The sequence below is a fragment of the Phacochoerus africanus genome, chromosome 1 (genome assembly GCF_016906955.1).
Source record: "Phacochoerus africanus isolate WHEZ1 chromosome 1, ROS_Pafr_v1, whole genome shotgun sequence".
Lineage (NCBI taxonomy): Eukaryota > Metazoa > Chordata > Mammalia > Artiodactyla > Suidae > Phacochoerus > Phacochoerus africanus.
In genome coordinates, this window is record NC_062544.1 from 74,401,223 (window position 1) to 74,427,684 (window position 26,462).

Below are 26,462 nucleotides of genomic sequence, written 5' to 3' on the forward strand. Positions count from 1 at the left end.
GCTCCTGAGTGTATGTGATAATTTTAAAACAACTTCTTGATCCCCATTCCATTAGAAGGTGGAGTCTCATTCCTGTGAATAAGGGCCAGCTGTGGCAACTCTGCTTCTAATGAACAGGATATGGTAGAAGTGAGCCTGCCTGGCATACAAGGCCAGGTCAGCAAATGTGACCTGTCTCCACCAGCCCTTTCTCTTGGGACACACATCTTAGGTGCCCTAGACTGAAATGACATCTTCCTAACCTGGAACTGCCATGCTAAAAGACTGCAAGAAGGTTGCCATGAGCCCCAGGTGAGCCATCCCCTACTGGTTATCCTCTTAACCTCAAATAGAAGGAATGAGAGTCTTCAGATTACCCCAGCCACTGGTTTGAAACCACCCTTCAGGCAAAATACACTCCCTCCTTCTCAAGACCCATCAAAGTCTTATGTACTGAAGCCTCCGGTTCAGGCTTGAGGCCCCAGGACTTGGCATCTAGATCAAGCTCCAGTGTGAATGAGGCTCCTTGGATGTAGCCCTCAAAGTACAGCTCATTGATTACATTCTTGTTGACTGGAAAATCTGTTCACTAAAAGGACAAGTGTTCTGTGCTCCACATACAATGATGGGACTGGTATAAGATAACAGTTATGGTCACTAATTCCCAAAAGGGGGAAGTGGGAGGCACCTACCAGTCACTAATCCATGGTATTTATGGAAAAGAAGGATGACTCAGAGGATATACCTAAGAACCCATGGAGGATAACTCCCAGCTAGTGGTCCTGAATCCTAATCCTGAAACTAGCAACATGTGGTCGTCTGGATTTCAGAAATGCATGAAGGTGAAATGTCCTTAACCTGCTGCTCCAGAAGACCACTCATGGTGACTTTAAACATACCCATAAATTCTCTGGTAACTCTCCCATGAGAAGGTGGGGTCTAATTCTCCTCTCCCTCTAACAAATCAAATGGGACAGAAGGGACACCATTCTGCTCCCAAAGCCCAAGTCATGAAAAGGGACGTCACAGCTTTTGCTTGTCACTCCTCTGGGAAGTGGGCTTTTGGAGCCTGACAACCGCTGTGCTGGAGGGACCACATGAAGAAACTTTAGGGAGAAATAGGAAAGAGAAAATACCTGAGAAATTAAACGTCAGCTAATCCTAGAAATGAAAAATATGTTGGAGATAGAAGGAAATGGATTTATAACCCAATTTATTATGCAGGTGAGAAAGCCAGGCTCATTACTTTCACTCTCATAGTTCTTCTTATATGATGCTTAGTGTAAAAAAAAAATCTAATTTCTAAAATAAAACACATCCCTTCACAAAGAGAAAGTCCCATCTATTTGCTAGTAGGAAGCCTCTGCTTGAAATGTTTATTTTGTCTTTTAAACCAATTGGCCTTCTGTTGCTTGGTAGAATCATGAATTTTTTTTAAGTAAATTTCTGCTGCTATTCGGCCAGACATGGTACCTAGAATCATCCACATGAGATGGCAAATTGATACCTGCCATTAAGGACACCTCTCCTTCCCCTGATTCTGCACCAATGACTATCATTCAGGCCTTGGCTTAAATGTCACCTCCCTAGAAAGGTCTTTCTTCATCACCAAATATAAAATAACTAGCCTTTATTGCATCATTGTGTTTTTTATAAACATTCAGGGGAGTTCCCATTGTGACTCAATGGGTTAAGAACCTGACTAGTATCCATGAGGATGCAGGTTTGATTCCTGGCCTCGCTCTGTGGGTTAAGGATCCGGTCATGCATTACTTGGTGTGGCTGCCCAACCTTCCTGCCTCACTGCCTTATCCTTGCTGCCGTGAGCTGTGGTGCAGGTCTCAGACACTACTCAGATCCTGTGTTGCTGTGGCTGTGGTGTAGGCCAGTAGCTGCAGCTCTGATTTGACCCACTAACCCACAGCAGGTCAAGGATCTGGTGTTGCTACAGTTGTGACATAAGTCACAGCTGCAGTTTGGATTTGATATCTGGCCAGGGAACTTCCATATGCCACTAGGGACCCCCCCCCCAAAAAAAGAAGTTGAGGACAGAAAATGTGAATATGCTGATTGTATTAACACTGTACTTTATTATACTTCATTTCCAGTCATGAATAATAGCTGCCTATCTCTGTAAAATGTTCCTGGGCCCCTCAGAATGAATTGGATACATGCCCCATAATCTATCCTCTGAGACCATCATGAACATACCTTCAAATTTGGTAAAAAATCTACTGAGGCAGAAAACAATTTTATTTAATGTAGATTTGATATAGAGTTTATAGAAAGCATGTATTAGGGTAACTCTAACTGCTTTAGCAAACACATTCCTACATTTTGGCCTGACACTATTAAAGGTGATTTCTTGGGAGTTCCTGTTGTGGCTCAGTGGTAGCAAACCCAACTAGTATCCAGGAGGACACAGGTTCAATCCCCGGGCTTGTTCAGGGGGTTAAAGGATCCAGGGTTGCTGTGAGCTGTGGTGTAGGTCGCAGATGAGTCTCAGATCCCACATTGCTGTGGCTATGGTGTTGGCTGGCAGCTGCAGCTCCAATTTGATCCCTAGCCTGGAAACATCCATATGCCACAGGTGCAGTCCTAAAAAGACAAAAAAAAAAAAAGATGATTTCTTGCTTACATGACTGTGATATGGATGCAATGTTGGGAAGGTGGTGGTTCTGCTCCTATGGCTACTCAGGGGCCCAGGCTGACAGAGGCTCTGCCTTCTTTCACATTTACCTTCCAAGGTCACCTTAGGCATAAGCACATGGCAGAGTGGGGACAGTTGACTGGATAAAGACAAGTACCTTTTAACCTCCTCAGCCTAGAAGGGTTATCACATCTGCTTACAATCCTCTAGCAAGATTCAGTCACTCATAACATTACTTAAAAGCAGGGGACGCGGGAAATGCAGTTCCAGGCTTTTCAGTAACAGTTGTACTTTACATAAGGAGAGAGCGATGCTGTGGTGGACAGCTGCCCCTCTGGGTGAGAACTATGCATGAAGACTTTCACTTAAAGACTGAAAACTCTTTCCCCAGCCCCCAAAGAACACTCAAGGGAATTAACACCAAATCGTATTAGTTACTGCGTCCTAGGAGCAAAACAGATAAATAGCAACAGAAGACTACTCAACCTATACAATGAAAAGAAGCCAAGGATAAATGATCAGAAGCCTGAGAGGCCACTGCCCCCATAAAAAGTCACAATCACTCGCCCCGTTTCCAGACCCGAGCCAGTGTTTGGACCCAGGCCCGTTGATTGAAGAAAAGACTGTGTCCCCAAGGGCAGAATCCTACAATACCACACAAACGTATGTGGTCCTGGGTGTTCCAGACCTTCACCAAAGGGACCTTCTTGGGGAAATGAACTCTGAAGATTACCCAAGAATTTTGGTGATTATTGAACAAAGTCTTTGTAGACATTACCATCTAGAGACACTAATCAACACCACAGCCCTCTGTTAAAGTGCAGGAATACTGGGGCTGGTATGTAAATTGAGACCTGGTCCAGATCCAACTTAACAGTGGGGTCACCGTATCTGTGGCCCCAGCTAGTGGTCATTTCCCTAGACCCCAAATGCTTGGTAGTTGAATAACCAACTACACACTGGTTCCTTGGCTTGGGTAAGACTACAATTGTGTAGAGGGCCAAGGAGAAAGCTCTGAAATGAATCCCCTCCATGACAAAGATAGCGAATCAAAACTGACATGGCACCCCCAGGGGGAATGGCAGAAATTAGTGTCATCCCTAAAGAACTAGAGGATTCAGGGTGAGGCCCCCATTGTGTTGCCTTTGAATGCACAAGTTTGGACCCTGCAAAAACCAGACACATCCAGGGAACAACAGCAAAGTCAACCAAACATAGTCCCAATTGCAAAAGCCATGCCAGACATGGTCTCATTGCCAGGTCCCAATAGCTTGGCCTTTGTGCAGGCTGTGTGTGACTGACTTGGAATCCTGTGTTTTGAACTAATTTTAAGTGCACTTAAATCAGTATGTACAACTGGGAGTTCCCATCGTGGCTCAGCGAAAATGAATCTGACTAGCATTCATGAGGATGCAGGTTCGATCCCTGGCCTTGCTCGATCCCTTGGGTCAAAGGATCCAGCATTGCCATGAGCTGTGGTGTAGACCACAGATGTGGCTCAGATCTGGCATTGCTGTGGCTGTGGCGTAGGCCAGCAGCTAGGCTGGCAGCTACAGCTCTGATTTGATCCCTAGCCTGGGAACCTCCATGTGTAGAGTGTGGCCCTAAAAAGACAAAAAAAAAAGGAATGTACAACTGTATGTCTGAAGATACTCAAGATCTTTAGGAAAGGGTTTATTTTTTCTAAGAGCATTATATAATAATTTTTATTATTTATTTATTGTCTTTTTAAGGCTGTACCTGTGACACATGGAAGTTCCCAGGCTAGGGTTCAAATCAGAGCTGCAGCTGCTGGCCTACTCCACAGCCACAATAACATGGGATCTGAGCCTCATATGTGACCTACAAACGCAACTCATGGCAACACCGGATCCTTAATCCACTGAGCAAGGCCAGGGATCGAACATACATGCTCATGGATACTAGTCAGGTTTGTTACCACTGAGCCACAATGGGAACTCCCTAGAGCATTATATAATTAAAGCTTAACAAATGACAGTATCTATAATAATAAGTTGCACATATGGTACGTATTTGGCAAATTCGTCATTTCAGAACATGGCCAAAAATCTGTGAGGAAGCAAAACTTGGTTTTGTGGCAGTAACTAATAATTGTGAATCACCCAGGCACACTCTACTCACCTTGTTTTAACCTTTTTCTTGTTTCTTGAGCACTTCAGGCAGGTTCTAGCTTCGTGATCTTTGCACTTGCTCTTCCCTCCATCCAGCATGTCTCTCCCTCCAGAACTTCACGTGACTGGCTGTCTTGCTTTATTTAGATCACGGCTCAAAAATCATGTCTCTAACTTGTCTATAAAAGCCCCCTCTTTTGAAGTAATTCCCCATCTTTTTACCCTTTTCTGATTTTCTTCATTGCACTTAGCACATGTTAGATTGTTGTGCTAATGACAAGTCCCTGGTGATTTTCATGCACTCCTGCTGTCCCCCCTCATGATGACTTTGGGCTTAGCCATTCCATTTGCCTTGGCCATTGGGACATTAGAAAGGGTGACCCGATCAGAGGCCTGATGAGTGCTTGCTTCTTAGAAGACTGGTTTCCTCGAACCCCAGCCACCAAGTGAGGAGCCTGAACTAGCCCGCTGAAGAGGCCACATGGGGGACAACTGAGACATATCCAGTGATAGCTCCAGCCAACTGCCATCCAGTATATGCCAACTGATGGCAAATGCATAAGTGAACCCAGAAACACTATGGCATGGATCTGAGATGTCACTCCAGCTGGTCTCTCCCCAGTTGCCAACCCATGGAATCATGAGTAAATAAAATTGTTTTAGGCCACCAAGTTTGGGGATGGTTTTTTTGCAGCAGTAAATTATACATATTGCTATTTGAAATTATATATCTATGTGAATATTTGTTCATGGCCTGCCAGCCCTTCTAAAACTTAAACTCTACGAGGATGGGAACTTTATCTTGGGTACTCCATGGTCCCCCAGTCTGCCTGGCACATAGAGGCATCCAGAAGACATTTGTTGTTGAATGAACGAACAGAGAGCATCTCATGGAGCAGCCTGTTCTGGTCCTCTGGTTTCCAGCAAGATCTCTCAACTTGGCCATTCAAAAGATATGTCCCTGAGCTCTGTTCTAATTCACCACGTAACATGACTGACTGAAATTCAGTATTTTCCAAATTGATGCTTTTCTTCCCAGATTTGTCCCCAACTATTCTCCTCTATCCCATATTTTTAGTAATGGCACAAAATATAACCAGTCTTTAAAACGGCTGTGATGATGGTTAATTTGATGTGTCAACTTGGTCAGGCTTTGTTGCCCAGTCGTTTGGTCAAACACCAGTATGGATGTTGCTGTGAGATTATTATTTTTTTTTAGAGGCGATTAACATTTAAATCAGTAGACTTTGAGTAAAGCAGATTAACCCTCCATAATTTGGGTGGACCTCATCCAATCTGTTGTAGGTCTTTAGAGAAAAGCCTAAAATCCTCTAGGGAAGAAGGAATTCTGTCTCCAGCATGCCTTCAGACTCAGGATTCAAACATCAACTCCTGTGGGAATTTCTAGCCTCCCAGACTAACCCACAGGCATCAGACTTGCCCGTGTCCACAACTGCATGAATAAATTCCTTAGATCTCTCTCCCACACACCCACCCTGTTTGTTCTGTTTCTATGGAGAGCCTAATATATGGATTATCTTGGACCACCCCTCATCTTTACTTCCCAACATCCATTCATTCTGGATCCATTGATGCTGTCTGTGTCTGTCTCCTGACTCTAATCTGTCTTTGCCTCCTCTGTCTTGGTTTAGGCTCTTAGCATCTCTCACCTGGACTATTACAAATGTCATTTAGCCCATTTCTTTGCCTCATCTTTTTCTAATCCACCTGCCACTCCAACACCAGAGTTACCTTAGAATCAGATTGTGTCACTTAACTATCAAAGTCTTACCATCACCTAAAGGATACATCTCAAATGCCTCTGTATAACATGAAATCTCTTGATGAACTACCCCAAGATATATTCCCAGCCCCCTCTCTTTCACTCCTCTATAAATACCCCTAGTTCTAGCTATATTCAACTACTTGGGGATCCCCAAAATGTCCCACTCACTTCATATTTTCCTGCTTTAGCAAATTCCATTCCATTTGCTTGGAAGGCCTACCAATCTGTCTTGAAAACATTCTGACTCTTCAAGTCCTAGCTCAGAGGCATGCCTTGTTCTGAAGCTGTCCCTGGATGCTTGGTGATAATTTTTAGCCAATGATAAAGGTCTTTTCATAAATCTCGTCTTATTCTATTGACATCGATGTGTGTGTCTGCATTTCTCAAAAGATAAGGGGCTCTTGGATAGCAAGAACTGTGTCTTTTTTTTTTTTTTCTTTTTTCTCCTTTTTTGGCTGCCCTGTGACATATGGAAGTTTCTGGGCCAGGGATCAGATCTGAGCCACAGTTGTGACCTACACCACAGTTGCAGCAACACTGGACTTTAACCCACTGTGACGGGCCAGGGGTTGAACATAAGTCCCAGTGCTCCAGAGATGCTGCCCATCCTGCTGTGCCACAGCAGAAACTCCAGGGGCTACGTCTTATTCAAAATTAGGTCCCTCGTCCTAGTCATTTGTTTGGCTCCTAATTTCAAAACTATTCGAAATGTGTTGAGTCCATGATTATGTGTTAGATTTTAAGATTTTGAAGGCAGAAACCATATTGTGGTTCATCTTTTATCATGCATGGTACCTCTCACAGGGTTTTGTACATAGTTGATGTTCAATATAAGAAGATTAAATTAAAGAGATAAACTACAGTTCCTTGGAGAAAATGGAAACATTTCATTTCCTGATGCTATGATATGTCAGACATCATCAGACTCCCATGTTATGTTGTCACAATGGTTTTAAGTCAAGCAAGAGTTCTTGGAAGGGAGAAAGCAGCAAAGGTCACAGTCGGGCGAAAGGAAATAGAAGAGATCTTTGTTTTTAAATATATATGAACTTTCTCTACTTCCTAGTCTCTCATACGATCTTCTAAAAAACATTTGTTTTGTTTGAAAATTTTCAAACCCACAGGAAATTTGAAAGAACAGTGCAATAAACGCCCAGATACCCCTCACCCAGATTCACCAACAACTTCCTGCACTCGTTTCCTCTATCTTTGTAGGTATAAATCTCTATAAACACACACTTCCTTTTTTTATTATTTTTATTTTTTTTTCCATTATAGCTGGTTTACAGTGTTCTATCAATTTTCCACTGTACAGCATGGTGGCCCAGTTACACATACATGTATACATTCTTTTTTCTCACATTCTCATGCTCCATCATAAGTGACTAGACACAGTTCCCAGTGCTACACAGCAGGCTCTCATTGCTAATCCATTGCAAAGGCAAGAGTCTGCATCTAGTAACCCTAAGGTTCCCATCCATCCCATTCCCTCCCCTTCCACCTTGGCAACCACAAGTCTATTCTCTAAGTCCATGATTTTTTTTTCTGTGGAAAGTTTCATTTGTGCTATATATTGCATTCCAGATATAAGTGATATCATATTTGTCTTTCTCTTTCTGACTTACTTCACTCAGTAGTATGAGAGTCTCTAGTTCCATCCATGTTGCTGCAAATCACATTATTTTCTTTCTTTTTATGGCGGAGTAGTATTCCCTTGTGTATATATACCACATCTTCCTAATTCAATCATGTGTGATGGACATTTGGGTTGTTTCCATGTCTTGGCTATGAATAGACACACTTCCTTTTTGCTGAAAGCAGATGGCTGTAGTCCTGGCATTTCACCCCTAAATGTTTCCTGGTGCTTCGAGCAGAAGGAAGACATTCTCTTACACCACCCTAATGCCATTATCACACCTAAGAAAAGCAATAATAATTCAACAAAATCACCTTGTGTGCAGTCTGGACTCAAATTTCCCTAATTTTCCCTCCAGATGTCCTGGAGAGCTATTCTGGGGGCCCAGAATCATAGCAAGTTTCACACATTGACTTGGCTCTTACTCTTCTCAAGCTCGTCCTTGGTCCTTTATATCAAAACACTTGGAAGATCCACGCCAGTTGACCTGCAATGCATCTGACATTCTAGATGCCTCTGTTTTGTCAAGATTTGGTTCAGATCGAATGTTTCCAGCAAGTTTGGTTGCCACGGTGGGTGATCGGGGGACCCTTAGGGCCGGTTTGTCTCCCTATTTGTGATGTCAAGGATGAGGAGAGGCAGACATGTCCCTCCAGAGCAAAGACACATTTTTGCCTTTGTAACTAAAAAATAATTGTGAGATTGTGTATATGCCCTCTTCCTACAGTCTTTTCCCCAGTGTTCATATTTGTCATCGGTGATCATTGCATGAATTATTACGTTGAAAGTTATAAAAGGGTGCTTTTCTCAATCTGCAATTTAGCCTACTTGTATTAGCTCATAATCTTTTCTAAAGCAAGGCTTTTCCTCTCTCCCTCTCTCATCTCTTTTTTGAGTCACTATGGAGTCATACAGATTTTTAAATCTAATATGTTGTAATCTTTTGCCAAGATAATTCTTTTTAATCCTCAACATTCCCCAGATTTGGTCAGTGGGATCCCTTTCAAGCTGGCTTCTGTGTCCTTTTGATATGAACTATGAAATCATCTTTTTTTTTTTTTGTCTTTTTGCCATTTCTTGGGCCGCTCCCATGGCATATGGAGTTTCCCAGGCTAGGGGTCCAATCGGAGATGTAGCTGCCAGCCTACACCAGAGCCACAGCAACACGGGATCCGAGCCACATCTGCGACCTACACTACAGCTCATGGCAACGCCAGATCCTTAACCCACTGAGCAAGGCCAGGGATGGAACCCGAAACCTCATGGTTCCTAGTCAGATTCGTTAACCACTGTGCCATGATGGGAACTCCATGAACTATTAAATCATCTTTGAACACGTCTTTGCTTTCTGGCATACAGCAAGCTCCTAACTCAGACCCTGTATCAGACAATTCTCTATGCAGCCCTGGTTCCTTTTGTCAAGAAACAGTCAGAAACCAATACCTTATCCCTGAGTGAGCTCACTGCCACAGGGTATCATTGATTCAGGCTCTTTCTGTGGGCAGAGCTAGAATATTGGATCTCGAAATCATACTTACTCATAATGCCAATTCAAGTCCTATGCTAGGACCTTCTTTGCTCTGGGCTTGGGTGAAGGCTGGCCTTCTTACCTGAGGGCCAGCAAAAGGCCACAGAAGGAAAGTCCCCTTGCCAGTCAGCTAGTCCCCCAGGGTGGCTGCCCACCAGGCCTCTTGCAGGGGACCAAACTTTCCTACAGAAAGGGGAAGACCGCTCACAAGGGGTGGGGGGGGAATTGTCCAAGTGAACATTATCTAAACATCCACCTGGAACACAACACTGAATTACCCATGGATTTTTTTAAATACAAAATCAGCTTTGGACGATTTTCTTAGAATAAATGAAGGACAAACCTGCTTTTGTAGTTTTCTCCATGCAAAGGACATCTTTCCAACTAAAAGCTACTTGACCCATTACCCCTGGAGACATGTCCCCTTTCTTTCCTCTGAACAGAGTTCTCAGTGAAGTGCTGAGGTTAAGCTACCCCTCTGGGTGAGACTCTTTTCTCTATCTGATTCTACACATTGCGGATGATTCTGTGAACTTCTGTTAGTACACAAACTTTGGCATCTGTTGCAATGGTGTTTCCATGTGGTACATGTCTTTCCTGGGAATACCCCTGGCAATGATTACTAAATGTCTGGGCATGCCAGAGGGGGCGTGGAGAAAAGGGAACCCTCCTACACTGTTCCTGGGAATGTAAACAGATGCAGCCATTATGAAAAACTGTATGGAGTTTCCTCAAAAAAACCAAAGCTAGAGTTGCCATATGACCTAGCAATCTCACTCGTGGGCATGTATCCAGACAAGGCTATAATTCAAAAAGATACATGCACCCCTATGTTCATAGCAGCACTATTCACAATAGTCAAGACATGGAAACAACCTATATGTCCATGGAAAGAAAAATGGATAAAAAACGTGTGGCACATATACACAATGGAATACTACTCAGCCAAAAAAGAATGAAATAATGCCATTTGTAGCAACATGGATGGACCTAGAGATTATAGTAGTGAAGTAAGTCAGAAAGGGAAAGACAAATATCATATGATATCACATATGTGGAATACAAAATTATGGCACAAATGAACCTATCTACAAAACAGAAAATAGACTCACAGACACAGAGAACAGATCTGGTTGCCAAGGGGGAAGAGGGTGAAGGAGGGAAGGATTGGGAGTTTGGGATTAGCAGAGGCAGACTAGTACATACATATGTCACTTTACAGCAGAAATTAGCAAAATATTATAAATCTACTATACTTCAATAAAATTTACAGATAAATAAATTCCACTTAAAACAAACAACAAAAACACAAAACAAAACAAATCAAAAACAAACAAACAAACGAAATGACTGGGCATGGAATCCAGATTCCCATGGAGATATCCCTATCCTGGTTCTCCACTATAGTTATCTCAAGTCATCCCCACAACAGTCTTGACATTCAGGTATTATTCTTGTTTTAAAAGACGAGGAGAGTTCCTGAGGTGGCCCAGTGGGTTAAGGATCGGATTACAGGAGTTCCTGATGTGGCTCAGTGGTAAAGAACACTGACTAGTATCCATGAGGATTCGGGTTTGATCCCAGGCCTCACTCAGTGGGTTAAAGATCTGGCATTGCCGTGAGCTTCAGTGTAGGGCACAGACATGGCTTGGATCCTGCATTGCTGTGGCAGTGGAGTAGGCTGGCAACTGTAGCTCCAATTCAACGGATTCGACTCCTAGCCTGGGAACTTCCATGTGCTGTGGGTGTAGACCTTAAAAAAAAAAAGAGAGAGAGAGAGAGAGAATTGGACTGCAGAGGTTGCAGAGGTGCCAGTCTGATCCCTGGCCAGTTGCAGTGGGTTAAATGATTCAGCATTGCTGCAGCTGTGACATATGCTGCAGCTGCAGCTTAGATTCAGTCTCTAGCATGGAAACTTCCATATGTCATGGGTGTGGCCATTAAAAAAAAAAAAAAAAAAAGACAAGGAAACCAAGACTCAGAGAGCTCTATATACAAAGCCAGAGATCTACTATATTTTACTGCTTCTAAGATGCTGTAGATTTCAAGGTATATTTCATTGCCAGGTAAGTTAAAATGTAGGAGAAAACCCATTTGTGTCTTAGGGTCAGTAACACACAGTGGTTAATGCCTGGACACTAAGGTGTATAATCAAATTCAGATCTTCGAGGCTATGAAATCCAGGCTCCTTGCAATTGAGGAAGGGTCTATGGAGAAGAAGCAGGCTGAGCTACATATGTAGGAACTAGGGTTTGAGAAAACAGGAAAACATGCTACTATGTGAGCAGAAGCATGAAAGTGGGGGCTGGCTTGTGGACTCAATGAAGGGTTCATCTCATTATAGCCAAGAAAAATGACTTTTATGTTTTTATTGTTTTTGCTTTGTAGGGCCACTCCTGCAGTATATGGAAGTTTCCAAGCTAAGGGTTGAATCGGAGCTGCAGCTGCCAGCCTACGCCACAGCCACAGCCACAGCAACACCAGATCCTTAACCTACTGAGTGAGCCCAGGGATCGAACACGAATCCTCATGGATACTAGTCAGGTTCATAACTTGCTGAGCCACAATGGTAACTCCAGAAATAAGACTTTTAGAAAGAGATGAACCAGGACTTTAGAAGGTGCCTTATGATTATTGAGGTTTAGCGGTTCTAGGGAACTGGGCATCCTGGAAAGTGTTTGGGTGGCACTTCATGTTGAAAGCTGTGTTTCGGAGGAGTGGAAAGTGTGGATTGGAAGAGAAGAGGGCACAGGGCTCCCAAGGTTCAGTCAGGCAGCAAATGACAGAGCTTGGACAGGGAAGGTGGCTCTGAAACCACAGAACAAGAGATGGGTGTGGGAACATTTGAGAAGAAAGGTTCTCAGCTGTTGTCAACAGATTAGAAATGGAGTTGGAGTCCATCTCTATTATCATTTATCATCCAAACCCAGACACCTTTGAGAAAGAAAGTTAAGCTTTGAATAACCATGCCAGATGGCAGCATAAACCAGGCCTGTCATGGGCAAACCTGATATACAGTCATTCCAGAGAGAAAAGGGAGAAGGGACCAGGATCAAAACTTAGGCCAGTATTTCTGCCTTGGGGATGGTGGGTCAGTGCAGTTGACAGGCAGTTTTAAAGCCCTTCTTATGCTGGCGTGGGGATCTCTTGGCAATCCCCACCTGTCCTCCCCAGCAGGGCTTGTGAGGAGCTGGACAGCCCACACTGTGTGGGTTGGGAAACAGGCTTGACACTGGGACCCATGGGAGGGGTGGATGTTCCTGGAGAAGAAGTCGCTTCCTTCTAACTCAGTCACCTCCCTTCTTATGGGGCAGGTGCATCATCAGTGGGAGGAAAGAAATGGTCTGTAGGTACCTGGATGCCAGAAGCTGGCAGAGTTTGGAAAACCCAGCTGCCCAACACCCAGGGAGTTTGGGGGCCTGCGGGTGTCTGGCTACGGAAGGTAAGGTCCCTGAGCCTGTGGAAGCCTGGGTTCCTGGAAAGGAAGGAGGCCTTTGGTCCCAGCCAGGCCCTTGTCCAGACAACCCAGAGGGAGCACCCGAGGCCCTTTGGGGAACATGCTTTAGCGCAGGGGTGGGACAGGTGTGAGAGTGTAATGGGGCAGAGAAAAATCACTGATTTTTTTTTAGGGCTGCACCTGTGGCACATGGAGGTTCCCAGGCTAGGGGTCGAATCAGAGCTACAGCTGCCAGCCTACACCACAGCCACGGCCATAGCAATGAGGAATCCGAGTTGCATCTGTGACCAACACAGCAGCTTGGGACAGTGCTGGAACCTTAACCCACTGAGCAAGTCCAGGGATCAAATCTGCATCCTCATGAACACTATGTTGGGTTCTTAACCTATTGAGCCACAACGGGAACCCCAGAAACCATTAATTTTCAATGAATTGGCCCACGAACAAAAGTACTGTATTATGAACTATATTAAATATAATCTCAAAAGTCCTTTTGATGGTTCAAAAGGCACTTGAGTCTCATAAAGCTGAAGGGTCCCCATGAAACCCTTGGCTGAGCCCATCCCTAAAGGAGTTCAAGAGGACACAAGACACAGACTGACTGCCTGTTCTCAACAGGGTCGGGTTTGGGGGCTAATTTCTTTCCTTTTCTTTCTTTTTTTCTTTTTCTTTTTTTGCTTTTTAGGGTCACATCCATAGCATATGGAAGTTCCCAGGTTGTGGGTCGAATCAGAGCTGTAGCTGCCAGCCTACACCGCAGCCACAGCAACACAGGATCCCAGCTGTAACTGTGGCCTACACCACAGCTCATGGCAACACCAGATCCTTAACCCACTGAGCAGGGCCAGGGATCAAACTTGAATCCTCATGGGTACTAGAAGGTTTCTTAACCCTCTGAGCCACAACGGGAACTCCTGGGCCTAATTTCTAATAAGCTAAAATTAGTAACAGATGACAAGCCAGCTACACATTTTGAAGGGATGTCTGTGGGATGTAACTCTGGTAGCGGTTCCATTGCATTCCACTGACCTAATTTAGCTTAGAGAATACCCCCTGAGACCAACGGCCTGATTTGGAGACCTAGATTTCAATCACATCACGGTTTTGCTTTGATGGTAGCTGTCAAGCTGGAATTCCTGGGGCCTCAGAAGATGGGAATTTTGAGTCTATGACTTCCTTTGTAAAAACAAACAACAAGAAACGCACACATTTCAGGAATTCTTCATTGCTCACAGAATTGTGTCTAAACTTGGCAACAGATATGCCAAACTCTCCCCCATCTGATCTGTTTATGCAAAAGTTTCATCATAGGGAGTTCCCATTGTGGCTCAGAGGTAATGAACCAGACTAGTATCCATGAGAAGGCAGGTTCAATCCCTGGCCTCGATCAGTGGGTTAAGGAGCTGGTGTTGCCGGGAGCTATGGTGTCGGCTGGCAGCTATAGCTCCCATTCTACCCCTAGCCTGGGAACTTCCACATGCCATGGGTACGGCCCTAAAAAGCAAAAAAAAAAAAAAAAAAAGTCTCCACTCCATGTGGTCAATCTGAGCTGGCCAGTGCCTCTGAACTCATCCCAGCTCCACCCTCTGCCAAACTCTGGGACAGTCTGCTTCTCCACCTGGATCAGGCTCTTATCCAGGACCCCTGCTGCTCTCTGAGCTGCAGACCCCCGTGCCCACCTATCTAAGCGGACTTTACAACGATGTCCCAAACCTGCCACTCTTTCTCTCCCCTAACAGGTGAATGATGAGTAAAAAGTCTCTTCCAGAGTCTCTGCCGAGCTCTATATAATCCATTACCCCAGATATTTTTCTTTTTCTTTTTATGGCCTCACCTGCTGCATATGGAAGTTCCTGGCTAGGGGTCAAATTGGAGCCAAGCTGAGGCCTATGCCACAGCCATAACAACAGCAGATCTGAGCTGCATCTGCAACCTACACTGCAGCCCTTGTGGCAACGCTAGACACTTAACCCACTGAGTGAGGCCAGGGATGGAACCTGTGTCCTCATGGATACTAGTTAGGTTCTTAACCTGCTGTGCCACAAGGGGAACTCCCCAAGATACTTTTCTAAAACACAGACCAGGCCACTTTGTTCTCCTGCTGAGCTGAAAGCCCGCCAAAGGCCCCAAAGCTCAGACTCCTTAGCACACGCTGGAGGAGACTGTGTATCTCCCCATCCACCCACCAGAGGCCTTAATGGGGTTCACTCACATTGACCCTCCAAGTGACCTCAACACCACACTGATCTCTCAGGGCTGTGGCCTTGGAACGTCTCCCATGGTGGGAATAGTGGGCAGAACGGACAGTCCAAAGACAGGGGGCAGGGGAGGCGCCTCCGATTGCCTGTGTCCAGCTGGAGGGTCAATCAGCGGTCACATCCTCTTAGTGACCTCCTCCAACAGGACTGGAATGGTGGCTAATCTGCCAAGTTGGGTGTAAATGGTAGGCCAGTGGGAAGGGGCTGGCAGTTAATATCCTGAAATCATCCTTGCTGATTACGTGTGTGCCTGTGGGTAGATAAATAGTTCCTGTTCAGGATAACTGTTCTAGTGTGACATCAGTTCCCTTAAATTAACATCCTGAAGACTTAAAAAAAAGCTCTTTTGTGTATTATTAGGGAAGGATACCTAAAACTGAGTATCCCAACTGTGTATGGCCGGCCACCATCTTGGTGTTAATTTCTGGTAAGAGCCGCCCTTACAGAATGCTTGTGAAACATAGATTATTCTGGTTTGAATATTCCAATTCTTTTTTTTCCAAATATTTTTATTGCTGTTGGATTTGGTCAAATTTTTTTTTCTGCTTCAATGGGTATGATCATATAATTTTTCATTTTTAGCCTTTGCCAATGATTGATTTTTGAATAATGAACCAGGAATAAGTCCCACTTGGTTACGAAGCATAATTATTTTTATACATTGTTGATTGAGTTTGTAAATAATTTGTTAAAGATTTTTGCATCTGTGTTAATGAGAAATATTGGTTTGCAGGTTTCCTCTCTTCTGCCTCCCTCCCTCCCTCCTCCTTCCTTCCCTCATGGTTACTAGTCAGGTTCGTTACCGCTGAGCTGCAACGGGAACTCTTTCTTTTCTTTCTTTTTCAATTTCTATGAATACAACAGTCAACCCCAAAGAGAAATAACCCATTCCTTCTGGGAGCTGGGCTATGGAAACCAGTACAATCTTCCTTTCCATTTCCTCTGTTATTGCTGTTGTGGTGTGGTGTGATGTTCCTGTTTTTATCTGCTTAGGGTGAACTGTCTAGGCTCTCTTGACTCAGTGACGAAAAAATTAGGAAAAGTCAAGAAAACAGAGTAGAGGATATGATATGAATAGGAGGGCAGAATCACTTCCGTGAAATGATCAGCACACAAGAGTCTATTTGCAGGACTAGTAACATGGGTGCATGGCCCTTCTTTTAAGGACCTCCTGTAGGAGTCTAACATGAAACATTTTAGGGAAAAAATAATACCAGGGCATTTCCCTCTCATTCTAAGGCTTAGCTTGGTGTTGCCTAGGTGGCCTCCTGGAGTGAGAATTAATAATTCATTGTTTTTCTCTCCTATTACAAGCTTTCTAGCTACTTTGGAAGAGAAAGGCGAATGGCCTCTTTTAAGAATTCCCATGTGTATTTTGGCTTTCTTTGCCTGAGCTGTTATTTTCTAAACTGTCACTGAGATTCAATGGCTACATTTTTTTTGTTCTTTCTCTCTCTCTCTCTCTATTTTTCCCCCTCTGACCTATTACCCAGTTCCTTATTTCCCTTGGATATATATTTTCAAATCATCTAGCTCACTAGTGTTCCCAGCATACAGAGATGCAAAATTCAGAAGAGAACCTTAAATGGTAAGGTTACCCACAGGAGTTTAAAATGTGACATGCTGTTGAAACTAAGGGACAAGGTTTATTTTAAGCATCATTAGCATTATTTTTATGTAGTCTTAGCACAGAATACATTATTCACACATCACACAGATAGTTAGACAAAAAAAAAAAAAACCCATTAGCATACACTTATGTGTCTAGTCCAGGGTCTACTCCTGCGACATTATTTGCTGGTATTATTAGAGGTCAGAGGTGAAAAAGACACCTTAGAGCAATTAGTCCAGTTTTCTGTGCAAAACAGTTGTGTGCAGCATTTTATTTTAGGAAAGAAAGAAAAGATTTCATAGAGCTGTTAGAATAGGGAACTTTATCATTAAACAGAGATAAATGTTACAAACCACATATTGCAACTAAAGTTTAGCTATTTTTGGCCACACCCATGGCATGAGGAAGTTCACAGGCCAGGGACTGAACCCAAGCCATAGCAGTGACTGGAGCCACAGTGGTGACAACGCCGGATTCTTTAACCACTAGCCCGCCAGGGAACTCCCTAAAGTTTAGCTTTTATGTGTCTTGGTTGTCAGCAGCTTTACTACTTCAACAGATCTGGATGACAATAATGAGAATTCAGGGTAGAAAGAGGAATGTGTAGGATCTTGCAGACATGTCCCTAGAAGCCCATCACACTGGCTCAGACAATAGGGATATATCAGCTTCCTCATCTCTGCCCTGCAATTCCCTCCAGCTGTGGAGCCCAGCGATGAATCTTAGGATCTCACAACCTCTGGGCTGTATCCAGTGCTAAGCAAAGGCCAGATACCATAAGAAAGCATCATTTACCTTTCAAAGGCTCCTGCACTAAGGCTAAGAGAGGGGATAACACCTGGGAAAAGATGGTCATCATTTTTTGGGAAAAATACTGAGATTGCTTCTACATTGTTTTTTCATTGCCTCCCTGGCCATTATATTGGGTTGTCGAAAATCTCCTTAAAGATAAGTCAGAAACATGAGACTCTGCATTGCCTGCAGGTCAAAAACCAAACTTGCTGCCACTAGTGGATCAGTTGAGGCCTTGGCGATCACCTGCAAATATACATAAGGAACCGTGACCTCCACTTGCAAGTTCAGGACTTCACTCATGTTGCTCTCCCTCGGAAGCGATTGTCTCCTCTTCCCAACCCCCATTTTATTTCCCTCCTCCTTATAATTCAGGGCAGATGCCATCTATTCCAGAGAACCCTCTGAAACCTGACTCTTCCGCTCTGTCCCTAATTTTGGGGGTTTTTTTGAGGGGGGGGTTGTTTACTTTTTTTTTTTCTTTTTATGGCCGCACCTGTGGCATATGGAGGTTCCCAGGCTGGGGGTCGAATCAGAGCTGCAGCTGCCAGCCTTCACCACAACCACAACAACGTGGGATCCAAGCTGCATCTGTGACCTACACTGCAGCTTGCGACAATGCCAGATCCTTAACCCACTGATCAAGGACAGGGATTGAACCTGCATCCTCATAGACACTATGTTGGATTCTTAATTGTTGAGCCACAATGGGAACTCTGATGTCCCTAATTTTTTTTTTACATTTTATTGAAGTACAGTTAATTTACAAGGTTGTGATAATTTCTGCTGTACCAATGTCCCTAATTTTGGATGCATGACTTAAGTGAGGTCTCATAGCCCTGAGTGATTATTTCCATTACAGCAGTAATTGCAGTTGTCACTGGCCTCTCCTTGGACTGTGAGCTTCCTGTGGGTGGAAGCCATATCCACAGAGCTTAACAATGTGTTGGGCACATAGTAGGTGCTCAGAAAACTTTTGAGTGAACTAGGAATACACCCTCTTTAGGTATAACATACACTCAGTAAAGTGCACACATCTGCAAGTACAGATCAATGCATTTCTACATATGGGTACATATATAATGACCACCAGATGAACATTATAGAACATTCTCCAGAATCTCCCTGGAAACAACTGGCTTTAATTGCTCTGGGAATGAGAGGCATCCATCCTGTGAAGGAAGGTTGGTTGCCAGCAGTGAACTCCAAGAGGCTATAGGATGCTCTGACTCATCATAGGTAGACTGCTGTGGACAGGGGAAGGGACATTTTACCTTAGAGAAAAGTAAGAACAGGGATTAAAGAATAGAACATTTTAAAAATGCAAATAGTGGGAGTTCCTGTTGTGGCTCAGCGGGTTAAGAATCCGACTAGTATCCACGAGGATGAGAATTTGATCCCTGGCCTCGCTCAGTGGGTTAAGGACCCCGCAGTTGCACTGAGCTGTGGTGTAGGTGGCAGACTCGGCTCAGATTCTGCACTGCTCTGGCTGTGGTGTAGGCTGGTAGCTGAAGCTCCGATTAGACTCCTAACCTGGAAACTTCCATATGTTGTGGGTGCGGCCCTTAAAAAAAAAATGCAATAATGAAAAGTGAGTGTAAACACTAATCCCCCACACTCACTCAGAAGCACCAGGGGGTGAGTCCTGGTACCCCTCTCACAGGGTCCTGCCCCTCTCCTGATGCCTGTGGTGACACAGAGACCACTTTGAATGACTGAAGTCTAGGGTGGCCAGACCTGCGTGACACATGCAAGGGGTTCTCCTAGTCAGCTCCCCTCTCACCTGTGCCTCTGAAGCCCAGCGTGCATCTGTGAGTCAGATGAATTTGCCCACAAGTCGGAGAGAGGAAGCCCCATCCCCCATCGCTGCGGCCTGACGTTTCCTGACTTTTAAAACGAGAGGGCCAGACGCTCCTGAACCGACCCCCAATTTTTTTTTTCCTTCATTTCTCAATCCAGCCTTTATACCATCACGTTATTCCCAGAGGACTAAAGACCTCTGCTACGGATGTGCAGGCTGTCCCTGCAAGGGCACTCGGTCTAGGTGGGGAATGGTTGTTGCCAGGGGAGGGGCCGCCTGTCACACACCCTTTAAGGTTTCAGGATGGGCGATCGGTGGCCCTGGAATGAGAAAGTGAGGATGTCCAACTGATTCTGCCCGTTGCCATGACTTCTTTTAGATAAGACCGCTGGCGGAGGTCCTCTACCGCGTCTGGAAAGGAAAAAGGGGTCACGCTTCCCCGGTCCCAAGCTAGGCCACCGCTCCCCAGGGACGCCGCCCGCTCGCACCCCAGCGCGGGCTGGGGAGGCCGCCCGGCACCTCAATGCCCGCCGCCCGCCCCGCCCGGCCGCGCACGAACTTGGCCGCACCCACTTCCCCCGGGAGGCGCCCCGCCTCGGCCGGGGCTGACGTCACAAGGCACCCAGCCGCCCGCGCCCCGCGGTGCGCGCCCCGCACCAGGACCCGCCGCCCTCTCTGCGCGACACCCAGGCACGCCCGCGCGCGTGCCCGTGCCCGTCCCCGCCCGCCAGCGCCGCTGAAGATGGCGAGCCCGGCGCCCAAGGAGCCAGCCGCGCAGGGATGCCCGGCTCCCGCCGCAGCGGAGCAGGCGCCGCCGCCCCGGGCTCCCGCCGAGGAGCAGGAGAAAGAAGCGCCAGAGGAAGGGGCGGCGGCGGCAGCGGGCGCGGGGCCGCAGGTGGAGGAGGCCGCAGGCGGGGTGGCCGCCACGGTGACCTGGCTGCTGGGGGAGCCCGTGCTGTGGCTGGGCTGCCGCGCCGACGAGCTCCTGAGCTGGAAGAGGCCGCTGCGCAGCCTGCTTGCCTTCATCGGGGCCAACCTGCTGTTCTGGTGAGAGCTCAGGGTGGGTGGGGAGGCCCGGGGGCGGGGGGGGGGGGGGGCAGGTGACCTTGGGGCGCCCATGGGCAGGCGGAGGGCGCTCCCGGCCCCGGTGTAGGGGGTGCACGCGGGACCCAGCGGTGGAAGGTCTCAGCCCTGGCCCACTCTCTCTACTACCTTTCTGGAACAGGTAGACAGGCACTTCAACTTTCCTGCACACGCACTTCCCTGCAAACAGTGGTCATCCTCCGTGTGTATATATCCAGCCTCGCAGGGGAGGTAGTAGACTGACCCGCCTGCACCTGGGCCGACAGGTGTGCGCAGAGCGTACTTGACCTTTGCCTTCTGAAACTCGCAGGTCTTGATCTGCTCGCCCAAAGCCTGCTGGACCACATCTGCTTGGACTTGTATTCGTTTATACACCCAGAGCGGGCATATCTGGACCAGCTTAGGTCTCCATCGGCCACCTGAGATGGGCACTGAGTGATTTGTTTTTCTGTTCCCTGGAGAGTTGGGGTTACTGTCTTTACTCCCTGATGAGAAAACAAGAGGCAAACAGGTGGATTATGTGCAGCACCCCGCCCCCAACCCCCAGGTGTGCACAGTATGGGAAACAGTCGTGTTTGGGGTGAAGAACAGAGAGAATACAAAGAAATGTTCTCTGAAAAGCCCCTGATCAACAGGTTTGTCCCTTCAAAAAGCACCCTTCACCTCTAAAGACAGGGGAAGTGTCTGAATCCTTCAGTGAAGTATGTGCACTGTTATCTATTACCAGACTGGTGGAGGGCGGAGAAAAGCCTTTGTTTGCAACTGTGTCTTCATAGCAAGCATGACCCATACAGTCTAGAATAGGCAGAGTTTCAGTGACAGGTACCTTGTTACAGGACATAAGTTTCTTAACCTTTAAGTTAGAAAATAAATTATTGAACAAAACATGGATAGCCTGCCCCTTTCTAGGTTAGATCTTTTAAGCTGGAGGCTTTTCCTGCAGATCTCTGTTCTTGCAGATCTAGTTCTGGTGTTCTTTTGAAATGAGCTGTTTCTTATCAGGGCCCCTGAATGTGAATTAACTTTTCTTGGATGTTTCTAGAGTATTCCTTCCATGTTTCTCTAACCTGTCATGAAGTTAACCATGAGCACTCAAACAAGGATGATATAGTGTGTGATGCTAGATTGGGCAATGGTCCAATAGTCTTAGGGCTGAGTCTCCCTCATTTTACCAGTGAGAGACATGTTTTTTTTTTTTTTAAATTCTTTGGTTTTAAATTCTATTTATTAAAAAATAGCTAATAGTCTCACAGTTCAAACATTTAAAGGTATAAAGGGATAAACACTCTGTAAATCTCTATCATGCCTGTCTCTGGCTACCCAGTTTCCTCCCAGAAGCAACCGATGTTACCAGATTACTGTGTATCTTTCCAGATAGTGCATATTTCAGCAAATACATAGTATTCTACACAAATTGCGGAATACCATCTGGACTATTTTTATTCTTGGTGTTCGATCACTTCCTTGTTCTTTTTCAGCTGCATAGAATCCCATAGTATCAATGTCACAGATTAATTTGTGGACTACTGATGGACCAAGATTATTTCCAAACTTTTGTTCTTTCAATGTTGTAGCTAGTGGCCAGGCTGGAACAGGCATTATTTTGCATATAAGCCAGTGTTTCTGTAGCATAAATTCTCAGAAGTGGAATTGTTGGATCAGAGGGATGTGCACTAGTAATTTTGATGGCTATCACTGTATTATTGCGCTTCCATGGAGTTCTACCAAGTTATACTCCAACCAGCAACGTGTGTGACTGTCTGTTTCTCTATATACCCTTGCCAGCAGCATTTTATCAAACTTTTTGATTTGCAAATCTGATAGGTGAAAAAGGGTATCAAAATATGGTTTTAATTTGCATTTTTCTGAGGTTAAGCATGGTTTTCTTGTGTTCAAGAGCCATTGTAATTATCTTTGCTTTACCTGTTTACAGATAACTTTTGTCTGTATTTTTAATTGAGCCATTGGGCTTTTTCATATTGATTCATAGGAGCTCTTTTATATTAAGAACTTTAGCCTAATTTCTGTTACATGAGTTGCAAATATTTTTTTCTATAATGTCTTCTTAGTAACATCTATTGAAATGAATGATTTTTGCATAAAATAATTGAAAAGCATATTTGGTATTATTCAGGAGTGATGTCTTCCATCCATTTTTTAAAATAAGTGTGGTGACATGGAAATTTATTAATTTCACTGAAATGTTTTAGTTTTTTCCCCATTGTTGTTTCTGAGGTTAAAACATTTTTCAAGGACATTGTTTTCTCTAAATAGTGTACTTCTTATCAAGCGACTTCTATTATGTGGCATTCTGTGTCCCAAGAACTCTAAAGCTCTCTATTTTTTTTGTGAGAAAAACAAAAAGGTCAATGTTAGAAACATGAGGAACCTTGATCTTGTCTTAAGCAATCAATAGTGATGATGTTTTCACCTTAATTGGTGTTATTTCATTTTTGTGGAAATTAACTTTTTAAATGACTACTTCTAATTGGTTCAGTGCCTGGTGCCAGCAGTTGCTTTCAGGATTTCAAGTTTGAGTTCAAGAACTCTAACATTTATTACCTGCCCATTATCTGCAAGATTTTAGTGCTCTTCACCGAAAGGACAAAAACTGAGACATGACCACAACAAATGGGAATAACCAAGGCTGAATGGGGCACGTGTGATGGGAGAGTCAGAGAAGGGGTCATTGGTTTTGATACACTTTGAAGATGAATGAGAGATAGAGATTGTGGGGTCTCCATAAGGAGCTCATGCTTGAGATAGATTTTGATGGACAGGAATGATTTGGGTAGATCTAGCATATGGTCAATATTCCAGTCCTAAGGAATTGTATTTACTGTTTCAACCAATATACTCAACTGATGTAATGCCACATGGGGAAAAGGAAGGGCGATGAGACTGGCTAGGTGTTTTGAAGACGCATCTGGGGGCAGTGGTTGCCTCGAATGTCACACTTTGTGTTTGGAGCTCTTTTTTCTATAAGCAATGGGGACCCAAAAATGTCTTGTGAAAGTGCCCATGAATATTTTAACAGGAAGATAAATTGTGGTACATTTATTCCTACCATAAAATTGCATATATAACAATGAAATTAAACCATAGCTATAGGCAGAAACAGGGATGAATTTTACGAATGTAATTTAGGGCAAAAAAAAAAAAAAAGGACACAATAATATATGCAGAATGATTTGTTTTTTGGAAAGTTTTAAAATGTGCAAAACTAGATAGTATTGATCCAGGATATATGGATAGGAGATAAGGAAGACATTTTTTTTTTTTACAGTGTTGTGTCAATTTATGCTGTACAGTGTAGTGACCCAGTCATACATATATATACATTCTTTTTCTCATACTATTTAAGGAAGACATTCTTATCTGTAAAATCAAAAGAGTGGTTTTCCCTGGGAGGAGTGGGAAGATTTTTTTTTTAGGGCTGCACCCCTGGCATATGGAGGTTCCCAGGTTAGGGGTCAGATAGGAGCTGTAGCCGCTGGCCTACACCACAGCCACAGCAACACCAGATCTGAGCCAAGTCTACGTCCTACACCACAGCTCAGAGCAACTGTGGGATCCTTAACCCACTGATCGCGAGGCCAGGGATCAAACCTGCATCCTTATGGTTACTAGTCAGGTTCATTTCTGCTGAGTCAGAAATGAACTCCGAGAAGGTTTTTTTTTTTTTGCGGGGTGTGGGGGAATTGCCATGTTTGCTGCACATGGAAGTTCCTGGGCCAGGGATCAAACCCTGGCCACAGCAGCAACCTGAGCCACTGCAGTGACAGTGCTGGGTCATTAACCCACTGCACTGCAAGGGAACTCCAAGGGAGGAGATTTGATCACAGAGAGCATGTGGAAGGTTCTGGGGTACAGGAAGTGTTATTTTTTTGACTAGGGTAGTGGTGGCTACCTGGTGTTCAAGTTATAATTCTTTTAAAACTATGTGTATATATATTCTTATCTTTGATGTATTTTATGAAAAACACTCAAATATTCAATAAGGCTTAAAAAAATGGCATTCAATCAGAGCACAGAGGAGTTTGATATAATACAGACATATAGCTCCCATCTTGAAAAGCAGATTGGGCAACAGTCCAGTAGTTTCAGGGTTGGGTCTGTCTCATTTTACAAATAAAGATCATGTTTATGAGTTCTTTTTCTTAATTTTACATGTTACTTATTTAAAAGAAATGGCTAAGGAGTTCCTGTCATGGCTCAGTGGTTAACGAACCTGACTAGGAACCATGAGGTTTTGGGTTCGATCCCAGGCCTCGCTCAGTGGGTTAAGGATCTGGCGTTGCTGGGAACTGTGGTGTAGGTTGCAGACTCGGCTTGGATCCCGAGTTGCTGTGGCTGTGGCGTTAGCCGGCAGCTACAGCTCCGATTAGACCCCTAGCCTGGGAACCTCCATATGTCTCAAGTGCAGCCCTAGAAAAAAGAAGAAAAAAAAAGAAAGAAAGAAAAGAAATGACTAGAACCACCTCATAATTCACAAATCTAAAAGTATAAAGTGGCGGAGGTCCCGTTATGGCTCAGCAGGTTAAGAACCCAACTAGTATCCATGAGGATGTGGGTTCGATCCCTTGCCTCACTCAGTGGATTAAGGACCTGGTGTTGCCTTGAGCTGTGGTGTAGGTTGCACATGCAGCTTGGATCTGGCATTGCCATTGCTGTGACTGTGGTGTAGGCCAGCAGCTGAGGCTCCGATTTTACCCCTAGCCTGGGAACTTCCATATGCTGTGGGTGCAGCCCTAATAAATAAATAAATAAATAAATAAATAAATAAATAAATACATACATAAGTGGCAGTTTGAAAGTCTGTTTCCCACACCTGTCCCTGGCCACTCGTTTCCTCCCAGAGGCAACCAGTGACATCAGTTTTCAGCACAACAGCAAACAGAAAATGCCCATTTACTTTTGTTTTTAAAGAATTAGCTTCCTGTGGCTTACTGTCAATAAAATGCAGACACACTCAGTGAACAGTCAGATTTAAACACCCGTGTAGCCACAAGGCAGTCAAGATCTAGAACATTCCATCACTCCTAAAAGTTTCCTGTCATCCCTTTCCTGACTGAACTCACCCTGGGGGTTGATCCGTTTCCTATCATTATAGATTCCCTAAAGTTTCATATAAAGGATACCTTATGATATGATGTTCTTTGTGCCTGGCTTTGCTTACCATGAAGCCTTCAGATTCATCTTCATAATGTATATCAGCTGTTTGTTTCTCATTATTGTTGCTAGTCTGCCCCTTTGGATATACCACCATTTACTTATCCATTTGCTAGTTAATGTTCTTTGGGGTTGTTTTCACAGTTGGTGCTTATGAATGAAGCTATTGAAAAAAAATTCAGGCACAGATCTTTGTGCGAAATGTCTGGTTTGGGTGAGAGGCGTGGCAAGCCCTGGCTGTGCTTTGGGTGGCCATGTGGCAGTCACCTTGGAGAGCAAGGGCTAGAGGAGAATGTTCCTCTTGGTCTCCTTGCTGGTTACAATATTGTAGCCACCCCCTGAGGGCATACTGCCTCTGCAGCCCGGGAAGCTGCTTTGCTGTGGTTCCATCTGGAACCTGCAGCTGGAGACCATGCATGCTGAGAAGTCCATGACAGTCCTTTTTCCTAGAGCATATGGTGCTGCATAACATTGGGTAATGTCCACTTGTGCAACTGCAAGAAAGTGATTGGCCTGAGATGACAACACAAGGGCATGCCTGGCAGGAGACCTTGGGTCCTCTGGCTTATGCGGGGT

General features: G+C 44.7%; 1 protein-coding gene across 1 annotated transcript in view; it reads left to right on the forward strand.

Moving 5' to 3' along the window:
- Positions 1-20,208: 20,208 nt before the first annotated feature.
- The window catches only part of RETREG1 (reticulophagy regulator 1), a 151,929-nt gene continuing 145,675 nt past the window's right edge, over positions 20,209-26,462 (forward strand). Inside the window, exon 1 of the mRNA XM_047767799.1 lies at positions 20,209-20,678. Coding sequence (XP_047623755.1) covers positions 20,374-20,678 — 305 coding nt within the window. The 5' untranslated portion in view covers positions 20,209-20,373. The remainder of the gene's footprint in view (positions 20,679-26,462) is intronic.